General features: G+C 55.5%; 6 protein-coding genes and 1 non-coding gene across 7 annotated transcripts; 3 read left to right on the plus strand and 4 right to left on the minus strand.

The window, feature by feature from the left end:
• Positions 1–36: 36 nt before the first annotated feature.
• POSPLADRAFT_t114 lies at positions 37–120 on the plus strand. Its single transcript has one exon. It is a non-coding gene; the product is annotated as a tRNA-Pro (tRNA).
• A 1022-nt stretch (positions 121–1142) lies between these two features.
• Positions 1143–2866, plus strand: POSPLADRAFT_1150397 (hypothetical protein; the record flags this gene model as incomplete). The annotated part of the gene is made up of 4 exons (XM_024486413.1): positions 1143–1174; positions 1227–1362; positions 1435–2089; positions 2154–2866. 4 exons carry the CDS (start codon positions 1143–1145, stop codon positions 2864–2866), a joined length of 1536 nt encoding a protein of 511 aa, XP_024336020.1.
• Positions 2867–3291: 425 nt separating this feature from the next.
• POSPLADRAFT_1075495 (hypothetical protein) lies at positions 3292–5351 on the minus strand (the record flags this gene model as incomplete). The annotated part of the gene is made up of 14 exons (XM_024482824.1): positions 3292–3411; positions 3482–3493; positions 3552–3680; positions 3736–3786; positions 3841–3920; positions 3976–4097; positions 4146–4165; positions 4213–4465; positions 4516–4594; positions 4649–4750; positions 4805–4892; positions 4940–5125; positions 5186–5248; positions 5301–5351. 14 exons carry the CDS (start codon positions 5349–5351, stop codon positions 3292–3294), a joined length of 1356 nt encoding a protein of 451 aa, XP_024336021.1.
• Positions 5352–5635: 284 nt separating this feature from the next.
• Positions 5636–8854, minus strand: POSPLADRAFT_1048569 (hypothetical protein; the record flags this gene model as incomplete). Its single annotated transcript, XM_024479550.1, has 7 exons — positions 5636–6347; positions 6406–7412; positions 7461–7620; positions 7676–7917; positions 7971–8502; positions 8556–8666; positions 8730–8854. 7 exons carry the CDS (start codon positions 8852–8854, stop codon positions 5636–5638), a joined length of 2889 nt encoding a protein of 962 aa, XP_024336022.1.
• A 1034-nt stretch (positions 8855–9888) lies between these two features.
• On the minus strand, positions 9889–10741 carry POSPLADRAFT_1075497 (hypothetical protein). Its single transcript, XM_024482825.1, has 2 exons — positions 10210–10741; positions 9889–10152 (listed from the first exon to the last, which is right to left on the minus strand). Exon 1 carries the CDS (start codon positions 10712–10714, stop codon positions 10226–10228), a length of 489 nt encoding a protein of 162 aa, XP_024336023.1. The 5' UTR covers positions 10715–10741; the 3' UTR covers positions 9889–10152; positions 10210–10225.
• Positions 10742–12078: 1337 nt separating this feature from the next.
• On the plus strand, positions 12079–13863 carry POSPLADRAFT_1172465 (hypothetical protein). The gene is made up of 3 exons (XM_024488182.1): positions 12079–12972; positions 13045–13190; positions 13247–13863. Exons 1-3 carry the CDS (start codon positions 12333–12335, stop codon positions 13499–13501), a joined length of 1041 nt encoding a protein of 346 aa, XP_024336024.1. The 5' UTR covers positions 12079–12332; the 3' UTR covers positions 13502–13863.
• A 168-nt stretch (positions 13864–14031) lies between these two features.
• Positions 14032–15457, minus strand: POSPLADRAFT_1048572 (hypothetical protein; the record flags this gene model as incomplete). Its single annotated transcript, XM_024479551.1, has 6 exons — positions 14032–14099; positions 14172–14441; positions 14502–14881; positions 14936–15095; positions 15122–15312; positions 15384–15457. 6 exons carry the CDS (start codon positions 15455–15457, stop codon positions 14032–14034), a joined length of 1143 nt encoding a protein of 380 aa, XP_024336025.1.
• Between the last annotated feature and the right edge of the window lie 65 nt (positions 15458–15522).

Here is a 15522-nt window from a genome sequence, read left to right on the forward strand (position 1 = left end):
CGAGCTCAGTGGGCATCATGAGGATCCCGATGTCAAGGCCTGGTGGTCTAGTAGTATGATTCCTTCTTAGGGTCGCGTGATACATGGAGGAGGTCCCGGGTTCAATTCCCGGCCAGGCCCTTCTTTTTGGGAGCAACACATCAGCAAGGCTCCTACTTGCAAGTTTCTCGGTTGCTTTTTACGAGGAGTGTGTTGGAACAGCCTTCGCTCCGAGACTGCGTTTCTCCTTCCCGGGTTTCCTGCATTTTTCCTAGGGTTAGGTTAGGTTAGGTTAGGTTAGGAAGAATGGAATCACATGCATTGTCCTAATTTGGAAAGACATGAGAACCGATATACTTTCAAATCGCTCGGAATATGATTCACTTACCCCAGACGACTACGTTTCACAGAGATATCTGCATCTTACAGCAATGAAGTTCTGCCTTACATTGGGTGCGAGTTGTACCCAAAGTGTACACTAGTCGCGTTTTGATGCTTTCAATGAGAGGAACTTAAGTACTATCATCCGACTGATCTAGGGTGGCTCTCAGGCAGCCAGACTCCAGCATTGGATTCCCGCTCACTGGTCAGTGGGCGCATCCTCCAACAGTATGGGTTCCTCCGCCAGCTGCCGCAATGTCGCTGCGCACTTCTTTGTAACGCATAGGCCTCAGAATTCCACTGTGCAGCGAAGACTACTTAACGAATTCGCAGGTAGTCGGGGTGCCTGTTTCTCCCAATGTCGAATCCATCCTCCCGAGCTGACTTCTTTCACTGTCATAGTGAAGGTGAGTCTACGAAGCACGCTAGACGATCACTCATGTATGTTCAAGGTCAGCGGCAGGCGCTGTCCAAACATGCCGCCACCCAATGTGGTACTAGCCACAGATCAGCATGACACAAGGTGACTACTACGCTTTGCAGAGAGTAATGCCAATAAGATCAACGTAACTACATGCGACCAATTGTTGGCCCAGGTCATGGACTGCGAATAATGATGGCGGGTGGCTCATCTAGCGCAGTACTAGTAGCTTCTGAGCTGCGGCGACTTGTGGTCCGTGCCCTTTTTTCTCTTTATGATGAGCCACGAGGTGCGCTAAAGTGAAATATATAAGTACTCTATCCGCGCACGCTCATTGTCTCAAACTTTGACAGCCCCGAAAATGAACACCGATGATGAGGGCAAGAGCAAGAGGTAAGTCACTACATAGTGCCCGTCTTCACTGTCCAATGCTGAGTGCTTGCAGCATGCAGCGTAACAACAACACATCGCCACAGCAAGTCGTCGCCGATCCTTTCAGGCTCCTGTTTTCGCGGGAGATTCGTGACGAAATAATCGATATACTTGCTGCTAGCGGTCCGACTTGGAGGAAGGACCTCCAGGTCTGTAGCCTGGCTTCGAGGGTCTTGCTACATCGCAGCCGTAAACATCTTTTTCGCCTCATTGTCGTCAAGCCGCGTACCGACGTCAAGTGTTTCTCTGAAATCTTTACCCCAGAGCGACTCCTCCCATATGTGCGCGAGCTGTCAGTACTCGGATGTCTCTCGCCCGAGGCCTGTGGTGCGGAGGGTCATGGCTCCGGTAACAACACAGAAGGCAAACCAGACCATGAATGGATAACCGCCCTCGTTCCATCACTTTCAAGGTTCAATCAAATCGACAAGCTGAGTCTGCATAACCTCAGCTGGGGCGACATTGCTGTTTCTACGCGCCATTTCATTCTCACGCACTTCGCCGCTGTGCAACATCTTGTCTTGTCCATGATCAATTTTTGGAACTCGAACCAGCTGTTTCGAACCTTGAACTCATTCCCTCAAGTCACGCGTCTCTTATTGGATAATACAATGTGGCACCTCGCAAATCATTCTCTCCAACAGGTGGTCAGGAAGGAGCCGCTCAAGCTACAGTGTCTTCGATTCGGTCCCTTTTTGGCAGGGCATTACGGGCTACTCATACGATGGCTCATTGAAGAGCGGGACACAGTGAACGTGGACGAGGCGGAAATCAATTGGGGTGATACTGATATACGCAGTTTGGTAGATTTGATGAGGGCGATCGCACCTTCACTGAAGGTGCTGAAATACCAACAACAGTTCGAAAGTGTCGGCTGTGAGTATTCTTCATCCGCATTGAAATGTGACAAGCGGTGCGCAATGACTGACGATTCTGGTAGCCGACCACTGGGTGTTCCGTGTCTACGGCAACGAAGAAACTGACGACTCGGACGATGACCAGGCTAGCGTCCCTGATGCCGACGATCCCAATGACTGGTATGGTATTCAAGCTAGCGACTCTGGTGGTGACGAGGACGCCGGCGAGTTCGATGATCGGGGCGCCACCAAGTTTAACGAACAAAATGGGTCGGAAGGCCCGGAAGAAGATGTCGCTGACGATGCCAACAATCACAACGCACCCTCCAAGAGTCTCGAGGATGACGAGCCCACGGATCCGCGAGCCGTCTGGCAGTCAAGTGTCGAAGTCTTCCCCTGCATACATGAAGAGGAAGCGAACAGAATAGGCTCTCAGCTGCTAGAAGAGGTCCCCATTCAGGACAGCGCTCTCGCCATAATACAGGGGCGCATCGTCTGGTCTACGTTGGGCACGTTCGGGATAAAACTACTGTCTCAATTGCTCTCGCCTCACACACGGCGCTTCACGCTCTCGCTCGCCCTCAGGAAGGACGTACGATGGGGTCAGGATCAAGCCGACTGGGGCACGATCGACGCTCTGCTGGACAGCCTTGCACCGGCTCACAACGGATGCCTGTTTGACTTGAACATCAAAGGTCATCTACGGATTGCCATCTCGCACAAGCTACCGAGACTGCATGAACGCAAGGTGTGGATTATCAGATACTGGCAGGATGGCGAACTACTCTCGACCTGAGTGTGGCGTGCAGGTAGAGTCCGAAACCAGTATACATGTTCAATTATGTTGATTAGTCTGAAATCGCAACTGGATGAACTACTGCATGCAGCGAGCAATATATTTTCCCAACAAACAACTGAATCAAACTCGAAAGAAAAGTAAATCCACTGTTAGAGCCAAGGCGATGGCATCTATCCTGTGTGTTGGATCGTTGCTGTAAAATAGCATTGTAACACCGAGTACAACATACTAGTCCGCTCGCAAGTAGACGAGACATCTCTGAGACTTGCATGTGCCATATTGACGTGTGGCCTAGCGAAGGCTGCGATCATGCACTCTAACGTTCCTCTCGCGTGGAGATATCACGAACCAAAGCCGTGAATGGACGCCGAAGCATTGATATACACAAGATGCATACACGACCGCGTCGACCAGACGCTCGCTCAGAGCTTGAATCCATGTTTCTCGAAAAGCGCCTTCTCCCTCCGCTTGATCTCCGCCGTGCGCTTGGCCAGAGCAGGCGCACGCTTCAGCTCGCGCTGGCCGATCTGCTGTATGTGGACCTGTGTGATATAACATGTAAGAACACTGTCACCAACAGAGAGACCTGGAACTCGGGAAATGCTGACGTACAGCATCAGGCCCCTAGCGAATGACAGTGTATCAGCAGGATGAAAGCTAGTGGGACAACGTCGTCACGTACATCGGCTATCCGGAGGGTTCGCAGGGTGGCAAACAGATGCGCGAGGGGCGTGTCCTGGCTGAGACCCTCCGCGCCGTATGCCTGCATCGCCCGGTCGACGACTCGCAGGGCCATCGAGGGGACCACAAACTGCAATGGGATGGGTCAGTCAAGCTATTCGCGGCTTGAACCGAGAAGACTGGACCTTAGCAATGCCGATCTCTTTGAGGGCACCTTTGGCCTTGACCTTGTCAATCTACGAGGGCGTCAGCGGTGCTCAGCGACTGAGGGACTGAGTGGGTATGCTCACTTGGAGGGCTGCACTCAGAACGAGCAGTCGCGCAGACTCAATCTCTGCGCGTGAGTGCGCGATCTCCGACACGACGGTGCCTACGCCACGCAAGCGTCAACAATGCGAAGATAGTTGAAAGAGGTTGACACTCACCATGCTCATACAGGTACTTGCCGAACGTCTTCTTTGCGGGGTCGGTCACCCGCTGCAGCATCAGATCGAGGGCGTACTGGGCGACACCAATGGACCGCATACAGTGGTGGATTCGACCGGGTCTAACGCACTGTCAGCACCCGATAGGCTCCTGGACCCGCCAGACATACCCCAAGCGGCCTTGAATTATCTGCAGACCTATGAGTTGGCTACGGACTAGCATACATACATGCCCACCTCAAAGCCCTTGCCCCATCCGAGGACGAGGTTGCCGAGCGGCACGCGCACGTTGTCGTAGATGATCTCGCAGTGCCCCTCTGGTGCATCGTCGTAGCCCAAGACGTGCATGGGGCGAATCACCTTGACGCCAGGCGCGTTCGGGGGGACGATCACGATGCTCTGCTGCCGATAGCGGTCTGAGTTGTCTGGATCGCTCTTGCCGAGCACCAGGTGTAGGGCGCAGCGCGGGTCTCCGGCGCCACTGATGTACCTGCGAGGGGAGCTGCAGCACCTACAATCTGAACGACTGTGGCCACATACCATTTGTGACCGTTAACGACGATCTCATTGCCTTCCTGGCGGATAGTTGTTCGGATGTTGGTTGCGTCCGACGAGGCAACTGTATAGCGAGTCGGACATGCGACCCTACCAATTGTAGATGCATAAGACGTACCGAAACGCTCTGTCATGGAGAACGCCGAGCGAGTCTCTCCATTGAGAAGAGGGAGCAGCCACTTCTTCTGCTGTTCCGGTGAGCCATAGCGGGCGAGCACCTCTGGACGTGTGAGTATGCACGTCCGACGAGAAGCAATGTGACACCGCCGCTCACCCATGTTCCCGGTATCAGGCGCTGAGCAATTCACAGACTCGGACGCCATCTGGCCCCCACGGCCGAGCACCTCCGCCATAAGCGCATACTGAATAGCGTGAGGAGTCAGCGGACAGGAACGGGAGGAGAACGCACCTCAAGGTTGGTCAGGGGCACGCCAAATTCAGGGTAGTGGGCCTTGCTGAGGAAGAGGTTCCATAGGCCGAGTTTGCGCGCCTTGGCCTTGAGTTCAGCTACAACGGGAAGTACGGTCTTCCAGCGGGCTTCTGGGTCGGAAGGCAGCTGCGCGCGTGCGAGGTTCTGAGCGGGGAGGACCTCGTCCTGGCAAGCGAATGGCTGCTGTGAATAGAGGGCACGAAGGGCGGGGTAGACGCGACTTACGTGGACAAAGGCGATGAGCTTCGCGAGGGTGTCTTTGGCGTAGGGTGAGAACTTGTCCTCGACCTGCGGGCGTCTGGGGATCAGGAGACGGCCTCGGATGGGCGAGAAGACGCACCATGGCCCATGCGGCGGGCGAGGTGACTTGCGCTACTGGATGGGACGCCATGGCTGAGCGCGAGAGGTGCCCCGCATTCTGCGGCCGTGTCCAGTTGATATGTGTTGGCCGTCAATCAACTGACCTCGCCCTCATCGGGATCGCTCTGCCATCAATCACGCGCGCGGAGGCAGATCCAGGCTACACTAGTATTCGAGCCTAAACTACATAGTTGTTCTTACACATTAATACATCGTACGTACTCTACCGGCCGAAGGCATTGCAGGGGGCATACTAGTCATACACTTGTCGGAATTAGTAGGGTCGCAATACACATACAACACCGCACCGTCAGCCTACTGTCCGTTCCAGCGCTGCTGTCCGTCTAAGGAAGACGCATCCCCCAACGTGAATGGAATCTCCGGGTCGTACACGAACGCGCCCGGATCGAACGCCTGCCACTCCTGGTCCGATCCTGCCCCGTACCCCGCGGGGTTATAGTTGCGGATGAAGTCAAGGCCGCGGAACGGCAGTCCGGTCGCCGCGAAGGCACTAGATGACGGTGGAGACGACCCCGGCATGAACAGCGTTGGGTCTAGTCCCACGCCGTCATATCCAAGATAGGCCTGCTCGACGGGGCCTGCGGACGATGGTGGAGCGAAGGAAGTGGGCGAGTACGGAGGTTGTGACTGTGACCCAGAAGGGAAGAACTTGAGCCCGTTCGTGTTTCCGTCGGGCGTAGCCCACCGTTCCGATGGGCTTTGCGACAAACCAAAGTCGTAATCAAAATGCGAAGTAGATACTGTGGAAGCGGGGGACTGGGGAATATTGAGCGGTCCGAACGAGGATGTGGGCATAATGCGTGGGCTGGATTCGTTAGGGAAGTCAAGAACGGGGCCTGGGGGCGAAGGTTGGCTGTTCTGAGAAGCAGGGGAGCTGTGATTGCTCAGGCTCGACCGCCCCGGGTATGAGCTCGAAAGAACGCTGAAGCTCTGGCTGTCCGGCACGAGATCATCGTCGTGCGGCCGTTTCCGCGACGTCGAACGTGCACGTTGCGCTGCAATTCCCCTGTCAGACGAAGAACGCACCAGCACAGGAAATATCAAACTCACAATCTGGTCGGAACTGTAGGCCCGATATCGACGCCAGGCGGGGGTCGCGCGACCTGTTCCTGCGCATCTTCCCCCGAATCAGCCTTTCGGAGATAGGCATGGGAACCGCGGCAGACATGCGCCCCTCGGGCAGCGACGGCGACGCCATCGCTTGCGCCCTCCCGCTGTTTGCCAGGCCGCCCGCCGCGCTCCGGATCGCCTCGCGCGCAGTCGCGGTCAGGTCCTCCAACAGCTCCTTGCACTTGCGTGCGCCGGGCCAGTGACCCTCCCACGACTGGAGCACGCCGAGACAGCTCGTCGCCTCCTCCATTGCGGTGGCGGAGATGGCCGGGTCTGGGGCGTGCATCGCGTACAGCAGGATGATGACGGCAGAGCTGAACAGGTTCTGGATGAAGAACGCGAGGTGGTGGCTCGGCGGCACAACGTCCTTGATCGACGGCGCGAGCCGGATGCATGCGCGTGCCGTGTGCACCGCCTTCGCGGTCGAGCGCGGAGTGACAGGCTGGTCGAATTTGACCGGCAGGAAGTTGCGGTGCAGCGTAGTCAGCACGAAGTAGTAGTGGCTGCACAGCACTGCGGCCATGGACACCTGCTTGTCGGTCGACGGACGCGATTTGAAGACGGCAGGTAGGTCATCGCACCACTTCGTGAGCGCCTTGTCGAGCGTGTCGACCGAGCGCTGCAGCTCGGCGCGCTTCTCGGGCTCCAGGTTGTCCCGACACTTGTCGAGCGCATACACCTGTCGTAGTACCTGTCCAGCGATCTTGTAGAGCAGGATGAGCTCGATGAAACCCTTCATCAACATGGGTGTGTGCTGGGAGAGATGTGCACCCGAGAAGTATTCGGCAAGGGATTCATCGTCGACCTCAACCGGGAGCTCGACGTCGCAGTCTGCATCCTCGGTAGCAAGTGGTCGACCTAGCGCAAGGGCTAACATGCGGTCTAGGGTGTATACACCCCACCATACCTTGCGTCGTGTCTCTTTCTCGGCGGGTGTAATCAACAGTCGACGGGGAGATCGCTGTGAAAAGATTAGCTGAGGATATGCTGCGCAGAGAAAATAACATACGTGTAGACCGATGTCCTGGGCTGTCCTGACGGCCTGTCCCGCGAGAAGCCAGGCTTGTGGTAGGCAGTTGACAGAGCATAGGAAGGAAGACATAAGGAGTAAGCATTGAACATGCTCGATTTGGGTGGATGCATGGCTGATGTAGTGAAGAATCAACGCTCTAAATATCTCAGCGTGAGTAACAGCGTCAAGAGTAGAGTTATAGGGTGCATCACCGTTCATAATATATCATGCCCATGCCAGCGTCGTCCAGGTTATCTCTGTTTGACAGCCGTGGGTCGTTGACAAACCTCGAGGCGACGGCGAAAACGGCACAGACAAGCGCAATGAACGCCGTCTGTCTACGGGCCAGTTCAGCGTCATGGGTATGGTCCATGAGGTATGCGTATCGTCGCATGAAGTTGGGCTTGTCGATTACGGGCATCAAGAAGTGGAACTTTGCGAAGTACGCTTCAACCTATGGACCCGGTCTCGGCATGTGTCAATTAATGTGGAGCTGAAACCACTCACGAGCTTGTCCGCGAGATCACGATCTGGATACTCCACTTCTTCCGGCATTGGCAAGGCACGTACTTTACCGAAGAAGACAGTAGCCGGGAAATAAAGCTTGTTAACACTGGGTCCGGGTGCGGATGGATCCTCCTCCATAGGAGACACACGATGGAGGGGCGATGTGGTCATGGCACGGAACGACTGGATGAGTGACATGGTGGATGAGCCACCTATCCATCGCATGTGGCCATGCTCATCGAGAGCCAGTTGGCCGAAGGTCTCAGAAACATCGTCTTCGAGCTTGATCGGCGTGTTGGGGTCGCCCCCGCTGGAAGCTCCATCGCTACTGCTAGACCTGGAGTATTGTTGCATCTGGGGTAGGACAGACTGAAGAAGGTTGGGGTTCTGGACGGTCTGGGTTTGCGGTACGCCCGCAAGGGCTGTGCCGTTGGGGTCGAGGCCATTCGCACCGACCTGCTCGAGGATGGGGGTGACTTGCTGGAAAAGCGACTCCATGTGAAGGAGGCGTGCCTCAAGCTCTTGGACATAGCTGGCGACGAGCAATGAGGTGGGGGTGGGATGGCTTACGAAGCAAGTGCTTACTGTCTGCTGAGCGCAGCTCTGTCCTTGGTCTGCAGCCATGTACATTGCGACTTGGACGCTGAACACTGCGAGCAAGTGGGCTCGTTGCCGTCGCACTTGATCTTCTTGCGCCTGGGGAGGGGCCGGGGGCATTCGATCAGGATAAAGTACGGCGATACCGAGTGATGCACGCACCTGCAAGATTCACATGCTCGCCATACCCGTCTTCTCTGCAATTGAACGGGTTTGAGGCCGATATCAGCGGGGGGCTGCTGGTCGTCGATGCGCTTTTTCTTCGACTGGTGAGTGTGGGTGACCATTGGGGGATTGGCAGCGGGGGCGGGGATGGGCAGCCCTTCGGCCATTGCGCGTATATGAGGGATGAGGAAGAGAGAGATCTGTGCCAGATCGGAAGCGGCCGATACTCTCCCTCCGTGCCTGAGAGCGCCGTCACGCCGGTGTCACGCCGCGTCACGCCGTCTCCGAGCTCCCAGGCGATTCCCTCCTCTGCGACTGGCTTCACTACGTTTCGCTCCGAGCCTTTGTATCTTCGTTGCTGTGCATCCCTGCCCGGCCTCCGCCTTCCCCCGTGGCGAACAGCTCGACGACGCCCGCGCTCGTCGGTCTGCCCGCTGCTTGGTCATCTCGGCGCTGACCTGTTCACATTGGGTTGGGTACACGTACGCGCGCACAGCTGCGGTGACCCATCGGTTTGCTCGGGACGATACATCCATATCAGCCGTATCCTCCGATCCTCTCCCGAGCGCACACACCAATCTCCACACTCCCAAATGTCCATACGAAGCACCAGCAGAGGTGCTGCTCGACCATTTGACCGCCTCGTTGCACACTCTATCAACACAATCGGCTTAATAGAAGACGTCGCATCCAGTTCTCTATTCACTGGCCCACCGTTCCGCACGAGTGCCAATCTCCGGCTTGCGGCCTGCATGTTTGGCATGCTTCGAATGGTAAGCGTTCACAGCAACGCCGTCCATCGTGCCTCCGAAGCCTGTCGTTAGTGCATATTCAAGGCCACGAAGCGTTCGAAAAGACGCCAACCTTCTTTACTTGCCTACTGGGGACTGACCCCTCTCATCGATCAAACCACCGGAAGCCTATAGGGCTACATCCCATGGTCCCGCGACCGGCGGTTACGTTAGAAGGCAAGTCAGTTGACAGTGCCCCAGCGACAATCGGATCGGTCCCCTGAGTCTATTATGGCGAACGCGCCTTACTGCGCATCCGAGGATGCCGGTTACTCCAATACACGTTAGCACCCTGAATAGCTAGGGATGTAACCCTCGACAGTTCTGAGGTGTTGGAGAGCGGAATCCAGGGGCGCTTCCCTATGGAGGACACGAAGAGATAGGATGTGTAACCACCCTCATCGATGCATTCAATGTGTGAAACAAGCAAGTGACAGTCTACCGCTGAGACAGATTGAACCTTCAAGTGATGAAATCGCCACGGTCGCGAGATTCGTGGCATGCTTTTGGTGTGCGGCGAGCTGTGCCACCCGCCCGTCTCCTTCCTCCTGTCAACAGCCCGTGATTCTATACGGTCCGCGGTTTGACCGATGTGTCTGCCGCTCACACGCATCGCCCCAAATGCGACACTATACCAATGCGGTCGTGAGACGACCATGCTAATACGAAACAAGCCCAACACGCACCTGCCTGTACCACAACCTAACCACGCACGCCCGCAGAGATAGCAGACATCTTCTCCGGCGAATCTCTGAGGTAGAACAGTTTGGCTCTGCGCATCCGTCTGCCCGCCTTCCCTCCTCCTCCGCCGGCCCGCTGCATTATCTTGATGTTCTTCAGGTGCGGTGACATGACGAAGAACTGCATTTCCACTCCCGTCCGGTTGATCACGTTGCGGAGGACGAACGAGGTGTCGAGCCCACGCCGACGCACGGACATGAGCACGCCGGAGAATGTCGTCGGCGCATGACCAAGCATAACAGTCAGCACAGAGCCGGGGAGGATGCGCAGTGGATGCCGCCGAGAGAAGTAGGTAGTAAGCAGTTTTTGCTTGTCGGGGCTCGGGAGAGTTTGCGTAAGGTACTGCATGAGGCCTTTGCCTTGCATCAGCGGCGCCGGCGGAGGTGTCGCAGGTGGTGGTAGGATCTTGGCTGCACTAGAGAATGGATATGGCTGGGCCGCTGTCGACATCGCCCTACTGCATCTCCGGAATATGTTGGCCAGCATGGAGGGCAATGAGTGTCCCGCGTACAACATTCGTTTCGACGTTGGTCGCCGAATCTGATCACGTGACACATAGACGCCCATGTCTGTACAATTGCAAATACGATTCCGCGCTTAGCGGCTGGTTTACTCCTTGCGTTTGAGATTGCAGCAGGTTCCACCGCGGCGTGCATACATTTGATCCATTGCTGCATGCTCCCTAGCACGTTGCTGCTTACCGTAAAGCTTTCATTCGCAATTCATATCGAAGAGATAATCGAAGTTTATCTTTCAGATGGCACTTTTCGGTCGCTTTAAGACTCATGACCACGAATGCATCCGCAGTTCACTAGAAGTATCTGTAACGGTTGAGAAGGCAAACATATATAGGACAATGACGATGGCCACCTAAGTATACGCTCATGATAGGTCTGAACTCGAGGCGATAATGGTCGGCAGCACTCTGCCTTCAAAAACGCGACATGGCGTACTGCAGGTGCCTATCGGCGGAGGTGAGTGATGCACCTCGGACTCGAACTTGTCCTAGACAAGTTGATGCGATACAGATGCACATTTTCACGATCTCTCCACACGCACATTGGTACTGATCGTTCTCGATCGAACGCAGAGATTGCGACAGGCCCACCACTTTACATGGTTGGCTCCTGCAGCTGCTTGACGGAGAGATTAGACTTGGTCGTCGGAAGGTATTGATCAGATATCGTACCTGTCTATGATCGCAGGAGGGGCAGTAATAATTATCACAGATCCAATAGATGCCCATCGTACAACATCGTGGTGATTATCCCAGAATCATGCATGCATGCATCCCCGACCGCATAGCTTCCCCCCTAAGAGCGGGATCAGGTGGGATGTTCGCGCTGAGCATGCACTCAGGTACGATGTCATAATGAACACGCCCCAACAGCGACGTCTCTTTTGCCCAGGGTGTCCATAAGCTTCACTATCAGAGGCGAGCTAGCCGTCCTCCAGGCCACTGGAGACGAGAAATTGGCGTAAGATGATGGCCGACGCAGGGACGCACAAGAGTGAATGGTGGAAGACGTCATGGATGTCAAGAACGCGGCCAGACGCCAGCCGAGGCGCACACCAGGACGGCAGAGAAGAAGACGAGAAGCTGATAAGGGGAACGAGTATGGAGGAGAGAAGGACTGGGGCATGCGGGGCGGGGTGAGGAGGGCAGCAAGCACTGAGCGTAAGTGGACGCGTTCTGAGACGCCCGCAGTCACGTGGAGCTATATTTTGTGCCAGGTCTGCGCGGTTGGCCCTCCATATAAAGGCTCGTCTGAGACGCCATCCTGCCCCCAGCCTGCCCTCGTCGCGCCCAGCCACCCGCATGTCCTGCGGGCTGCGTTCTTCTCCCTCCCCCTACTCTCTGGCTGTCCAATAATACCACTGCAAGCGGACGGACACACAAGGCAGCACCGTATTCTATTAACCAATCTTCTTTCGCCCATTCCACTCGGGCCCCAGGATCGGCCTCCAACCCTATTTAATGATCGTCGCCTGCCTCCTTGAACCCACCGGGATATCTTCCACCTTGTTATAAGCCTCGCTTTGCCTTCTTCCACTCGAGCCACTCGCCATGTCTCTCACAGCTCTCCCCACCGAACTGCTCGATGCCATTTGCGAGCCACTCGCATCGAATGCATCTACTCTCGCCAGCCTCGCGCGCGCTTGCGCAGCTACGCACGGAAGCGCCATGCGCATGTTGTATCGCTCCGTCTCTGTTTCCACGTACGCCGGTAATCTTCCCGTTGTCCACACCCTTGCCATTCGCCCAGAGCTCGCACGACACGTGCGCTCTTTTGCTATCGCGTTGGACGATTCCGACGCCGTCCTTCGTCCGTACTACGCGCTGTTGCAGGCAGCTTTACAGCAGATGTCGCAGCTCGAGTCGTTGGAGCTGTACGTCGATTCTAGCGCGAGCTGGGTGCTATTGGACCTCAACGACCCTTCCCGCCTCGAACACTTTGCGTGCGCCTTCCCATTGGATCCGAATGTCACCGCCTTCCTGAGTCGCACGCCTGCGCTCCGCTCGCTGCAGATCGCCGATCCTGCACCGTCAACCGTCCCAGCCCTACACTCCATGCACTTCCCGCTACTCGAATCGTACACCGGACCTGCGTCACTTTTGCCTCTCCTTGCTTCTCGTCCACTTACGACGATCCATCTATCCGGTGACCTCAAGATCGAGGACATACCCCACTCCGGCAGCGCTCCGGGTTACCGAGAAGCAAACTCGCGAGAGGATGCCTATTTGCGTACGGGTCCGAAGAACTCGGACCTCTGCGAAGAGGCAAAAACGGGCGATGTGCAGATTCTGAGTGCTATCACGAGTACACCGCCTGCACTTCTGCTGGAGACACTCGCGCGTGCTTACCCGGGGCTGGTCTGCTTGAGACTCATGACCACCTTTGCATTCTGGCAAGCGCCCGATATGGTGAGTTTACTCCTACTCTGCCGTAACAAGACCAGTCTGACACTCACCCCGTGCAGACTTTGTATTCTCGTATCGCGGACACACTTGCGTCCATGTCTTCCCTCACCGTCTTTGAACTCTCCGGTATGCACTGGGAGTCTCGTCCAAAATCTCCCGGGAGCTTGCCGGCCGTGGGTGGAGAACGCAAAGAGTGGATCTCGCCACCTGTTACACCCCGCGCAGCGGAGAACCAGGGGGAGGCTGAGACTTTCCTAGAAAACCAGAACCAAAACCTCGGATTCGGGGAAGCTTTTCTTGATTGGTCGTATTAGGGCTGCGGAACGACCGCTATAAGTCCCGGAACGACAGTATGCGTCTGGATCTCTTTGTGCTACCCCATTTCTTGTTCTGTTCGCACTATACCCTTCCCTGTGCTCGGTTGTCTAACTTATTGACCCTGTCGACTACCTCCTATCACTGCCTATCCGTGCCCTCCAGTATATCACCCATGAGCCTGCATAATTCACTTCAGTGTCAGAACTGGTATTTTTCTCTGTCATGCTCTTTTCTGCATGCCCCTCTTAGGGTCTTGTATAGCATTTCTTGATCGAATCTCATGTAGCTAGCACAACATCCGAATATGCGTACGTAGGTATAATATGGTAATCATAAATTGGATACTTTACAAGATGATACCAAGGTGTATCATAGCGAAAAATGTCTCCCAGTCTAATCCATGGGAAACGCTCGCCTTCAATAATAGCTCATCTCGTCAACATGCGCGATTAGCATCATCTATATTTGTTCCGCCTTCAACGAAGACGAAGTCGGCAGAGGCAGTAGGAGGAGATCCATCCTGTCTTCAGCCCGTGGACCTTGGGCGTTGCATGGCACGAATAGTGTCTTTCAATTTGCGGCGCTCTTGACATTCTACTCATCCCATATCAGTGAAGGCTCAATCTACATCACAAGTCAGGCCTGCCCCAGGAAGCCCGCACTCACTCGGTTTGTGAGCTTTCCAATCCTTCTTCTGACATTCTTGACCGCAGTACACTGCATCTTTGCAGGCGCCGCAGCATTTGAATTGGGCCACAGTGGTCTCACGCCGCCCACACCCCGGCCTCGAGCATGTCTTGAGTACGGCTTCTTTTGCCACATCACCATCTGCCCAAGCCCAGACGTCTGGGACCATCCACAGATCTTGCGTGAGCCAGAGATAGTCGTGCCCCTGCTCAGGTCCATTCGGCGTGCGTGGCAAGTGATTCAAACCGGCTAAGCACATTCAAAGCGCTCGGTCAGCAAGTTGAAGGGAGCGTTCCTTACTGCACCCACCGGGCTGTTCGGCTCTGGCCAGGATCTTTCGCAAGACGTGCGGGTTCAGCTCGGCTGCAAGTTTCAAATACTGTCGCGCAAGTTCGCAGTCACCCCAGAGCTTGAATGCGGCGAGCGCAGCCGGATAGATCAACGATGACTCGCAGTATTTGAAACCTCCCAGCCGTTCTTGGGACAACGGGGTCTGCGACGGAGGATCGAACTTACAACCGCCGAGAGGAGGCGGGGTGCCGGTCCGCATCGTCTCAGGCTCTGTCCAGGCTTGACAAAACGAAAGCGCATCCTGAATCCGTCCAGCTTTAATAAGGACAGATCCCATCCAGTCGCGCTGGCCCATGTTATCTCCTGGGCACAGACGCAGGGTCTCAGCGATGGTATTGCTGCGCACCGTGTCAGCGAGATAGCATGTGGCGTTTCAGTGCAAGAAAACTCACGCCGACTTTGCGAAATCCCCTTTCTCGAAGCTTACGCGGATGATGGCCTGGAGCACGCGCATGTAGGGCCGTGTCTCGATGAGACCCCAGAAATAGCCGACTGAGTCTCCATTGTCATCGAAAGCGTCAGGACCGAGGGTGCGTAGCAGATGTGCACGGCCTGTCACCAGTGAGAGGCTTCCTCACATCCCACAGTAGATATGTTACCTTTCTTCTCCGTGTCTTCGAGCACGTTCAGAGACATATCCATGTTGGGCATAACAAACGCCAATTGCACGGCGGCATCGAGGTTGTTGGGATCCTCCAAAGCCTTCATCAAGAAGGGAATGGCCTTCTCCGGCTTCTTCTTTCGACACAAATCCTCGGCCTTGTCGAGACTGTGCGAAAGAAAACGCGATGAGTATGCGAATGTTAATATGTCCCTGTTAAATGCGCTCGGTTCACGCACTTCTTTTGTGCTTCTCTCGAAATCGTACCTCCCCCTACGCCATAGAGGCTCTCTAAGCCCATACGTCTGTCCATGGTAGTGCTGATGACGTTGCAATCAGAACAGCAAGGGCACCGGTTTCAGACCGTTGGACTCGACG

This window comes from Postia placenta, assembly GCF_002117355.1.
Source record: "Postia placenta MAD-698-R-SB12 unplaced genomic scaffold POSPLAscaffold_12, whole genome shotgun sequence".
In the NCBI taxonomy this organism is placed as follows: Eukaryota; Fungi; Basidiomycota; class Agaricomycetes; order Polyporales; family Adustoporiaceae; genus Rhodonia; species Rhodonia placenta.

Coding starts and splice junctions, on each gene's coding strand:
- POSPLADRAFT_1075497 (XM_024482825.1), bottom strand. CDS start 10,714: ATGTCGACAGCGGCCCAGCCATATCCATTCTCTAGTGCAGCCAAGATC.
- POSPLADRAFT_1172465 (XM_024488182.1), top strand. CDS start 12,333: ATGTCTCTCACAGCTCTCCCCACCGAACTGCTCGATGCCATTTGCGAG. Junction 12,973..13,044: donor CCACTCCGGCAGCGCTCCGG/GTTACCGAGAAG, acceptor ACCTCTGCGAAG/AGGCAAAAACGGGCGATGTG. Junction 13,191..13,246: donor TCTGGCAAGCGCCCGATATG/GTGAGTTTACTC, acceptor CACCCCGTGCAG/ACTTTGTATTCTCGTATCGC.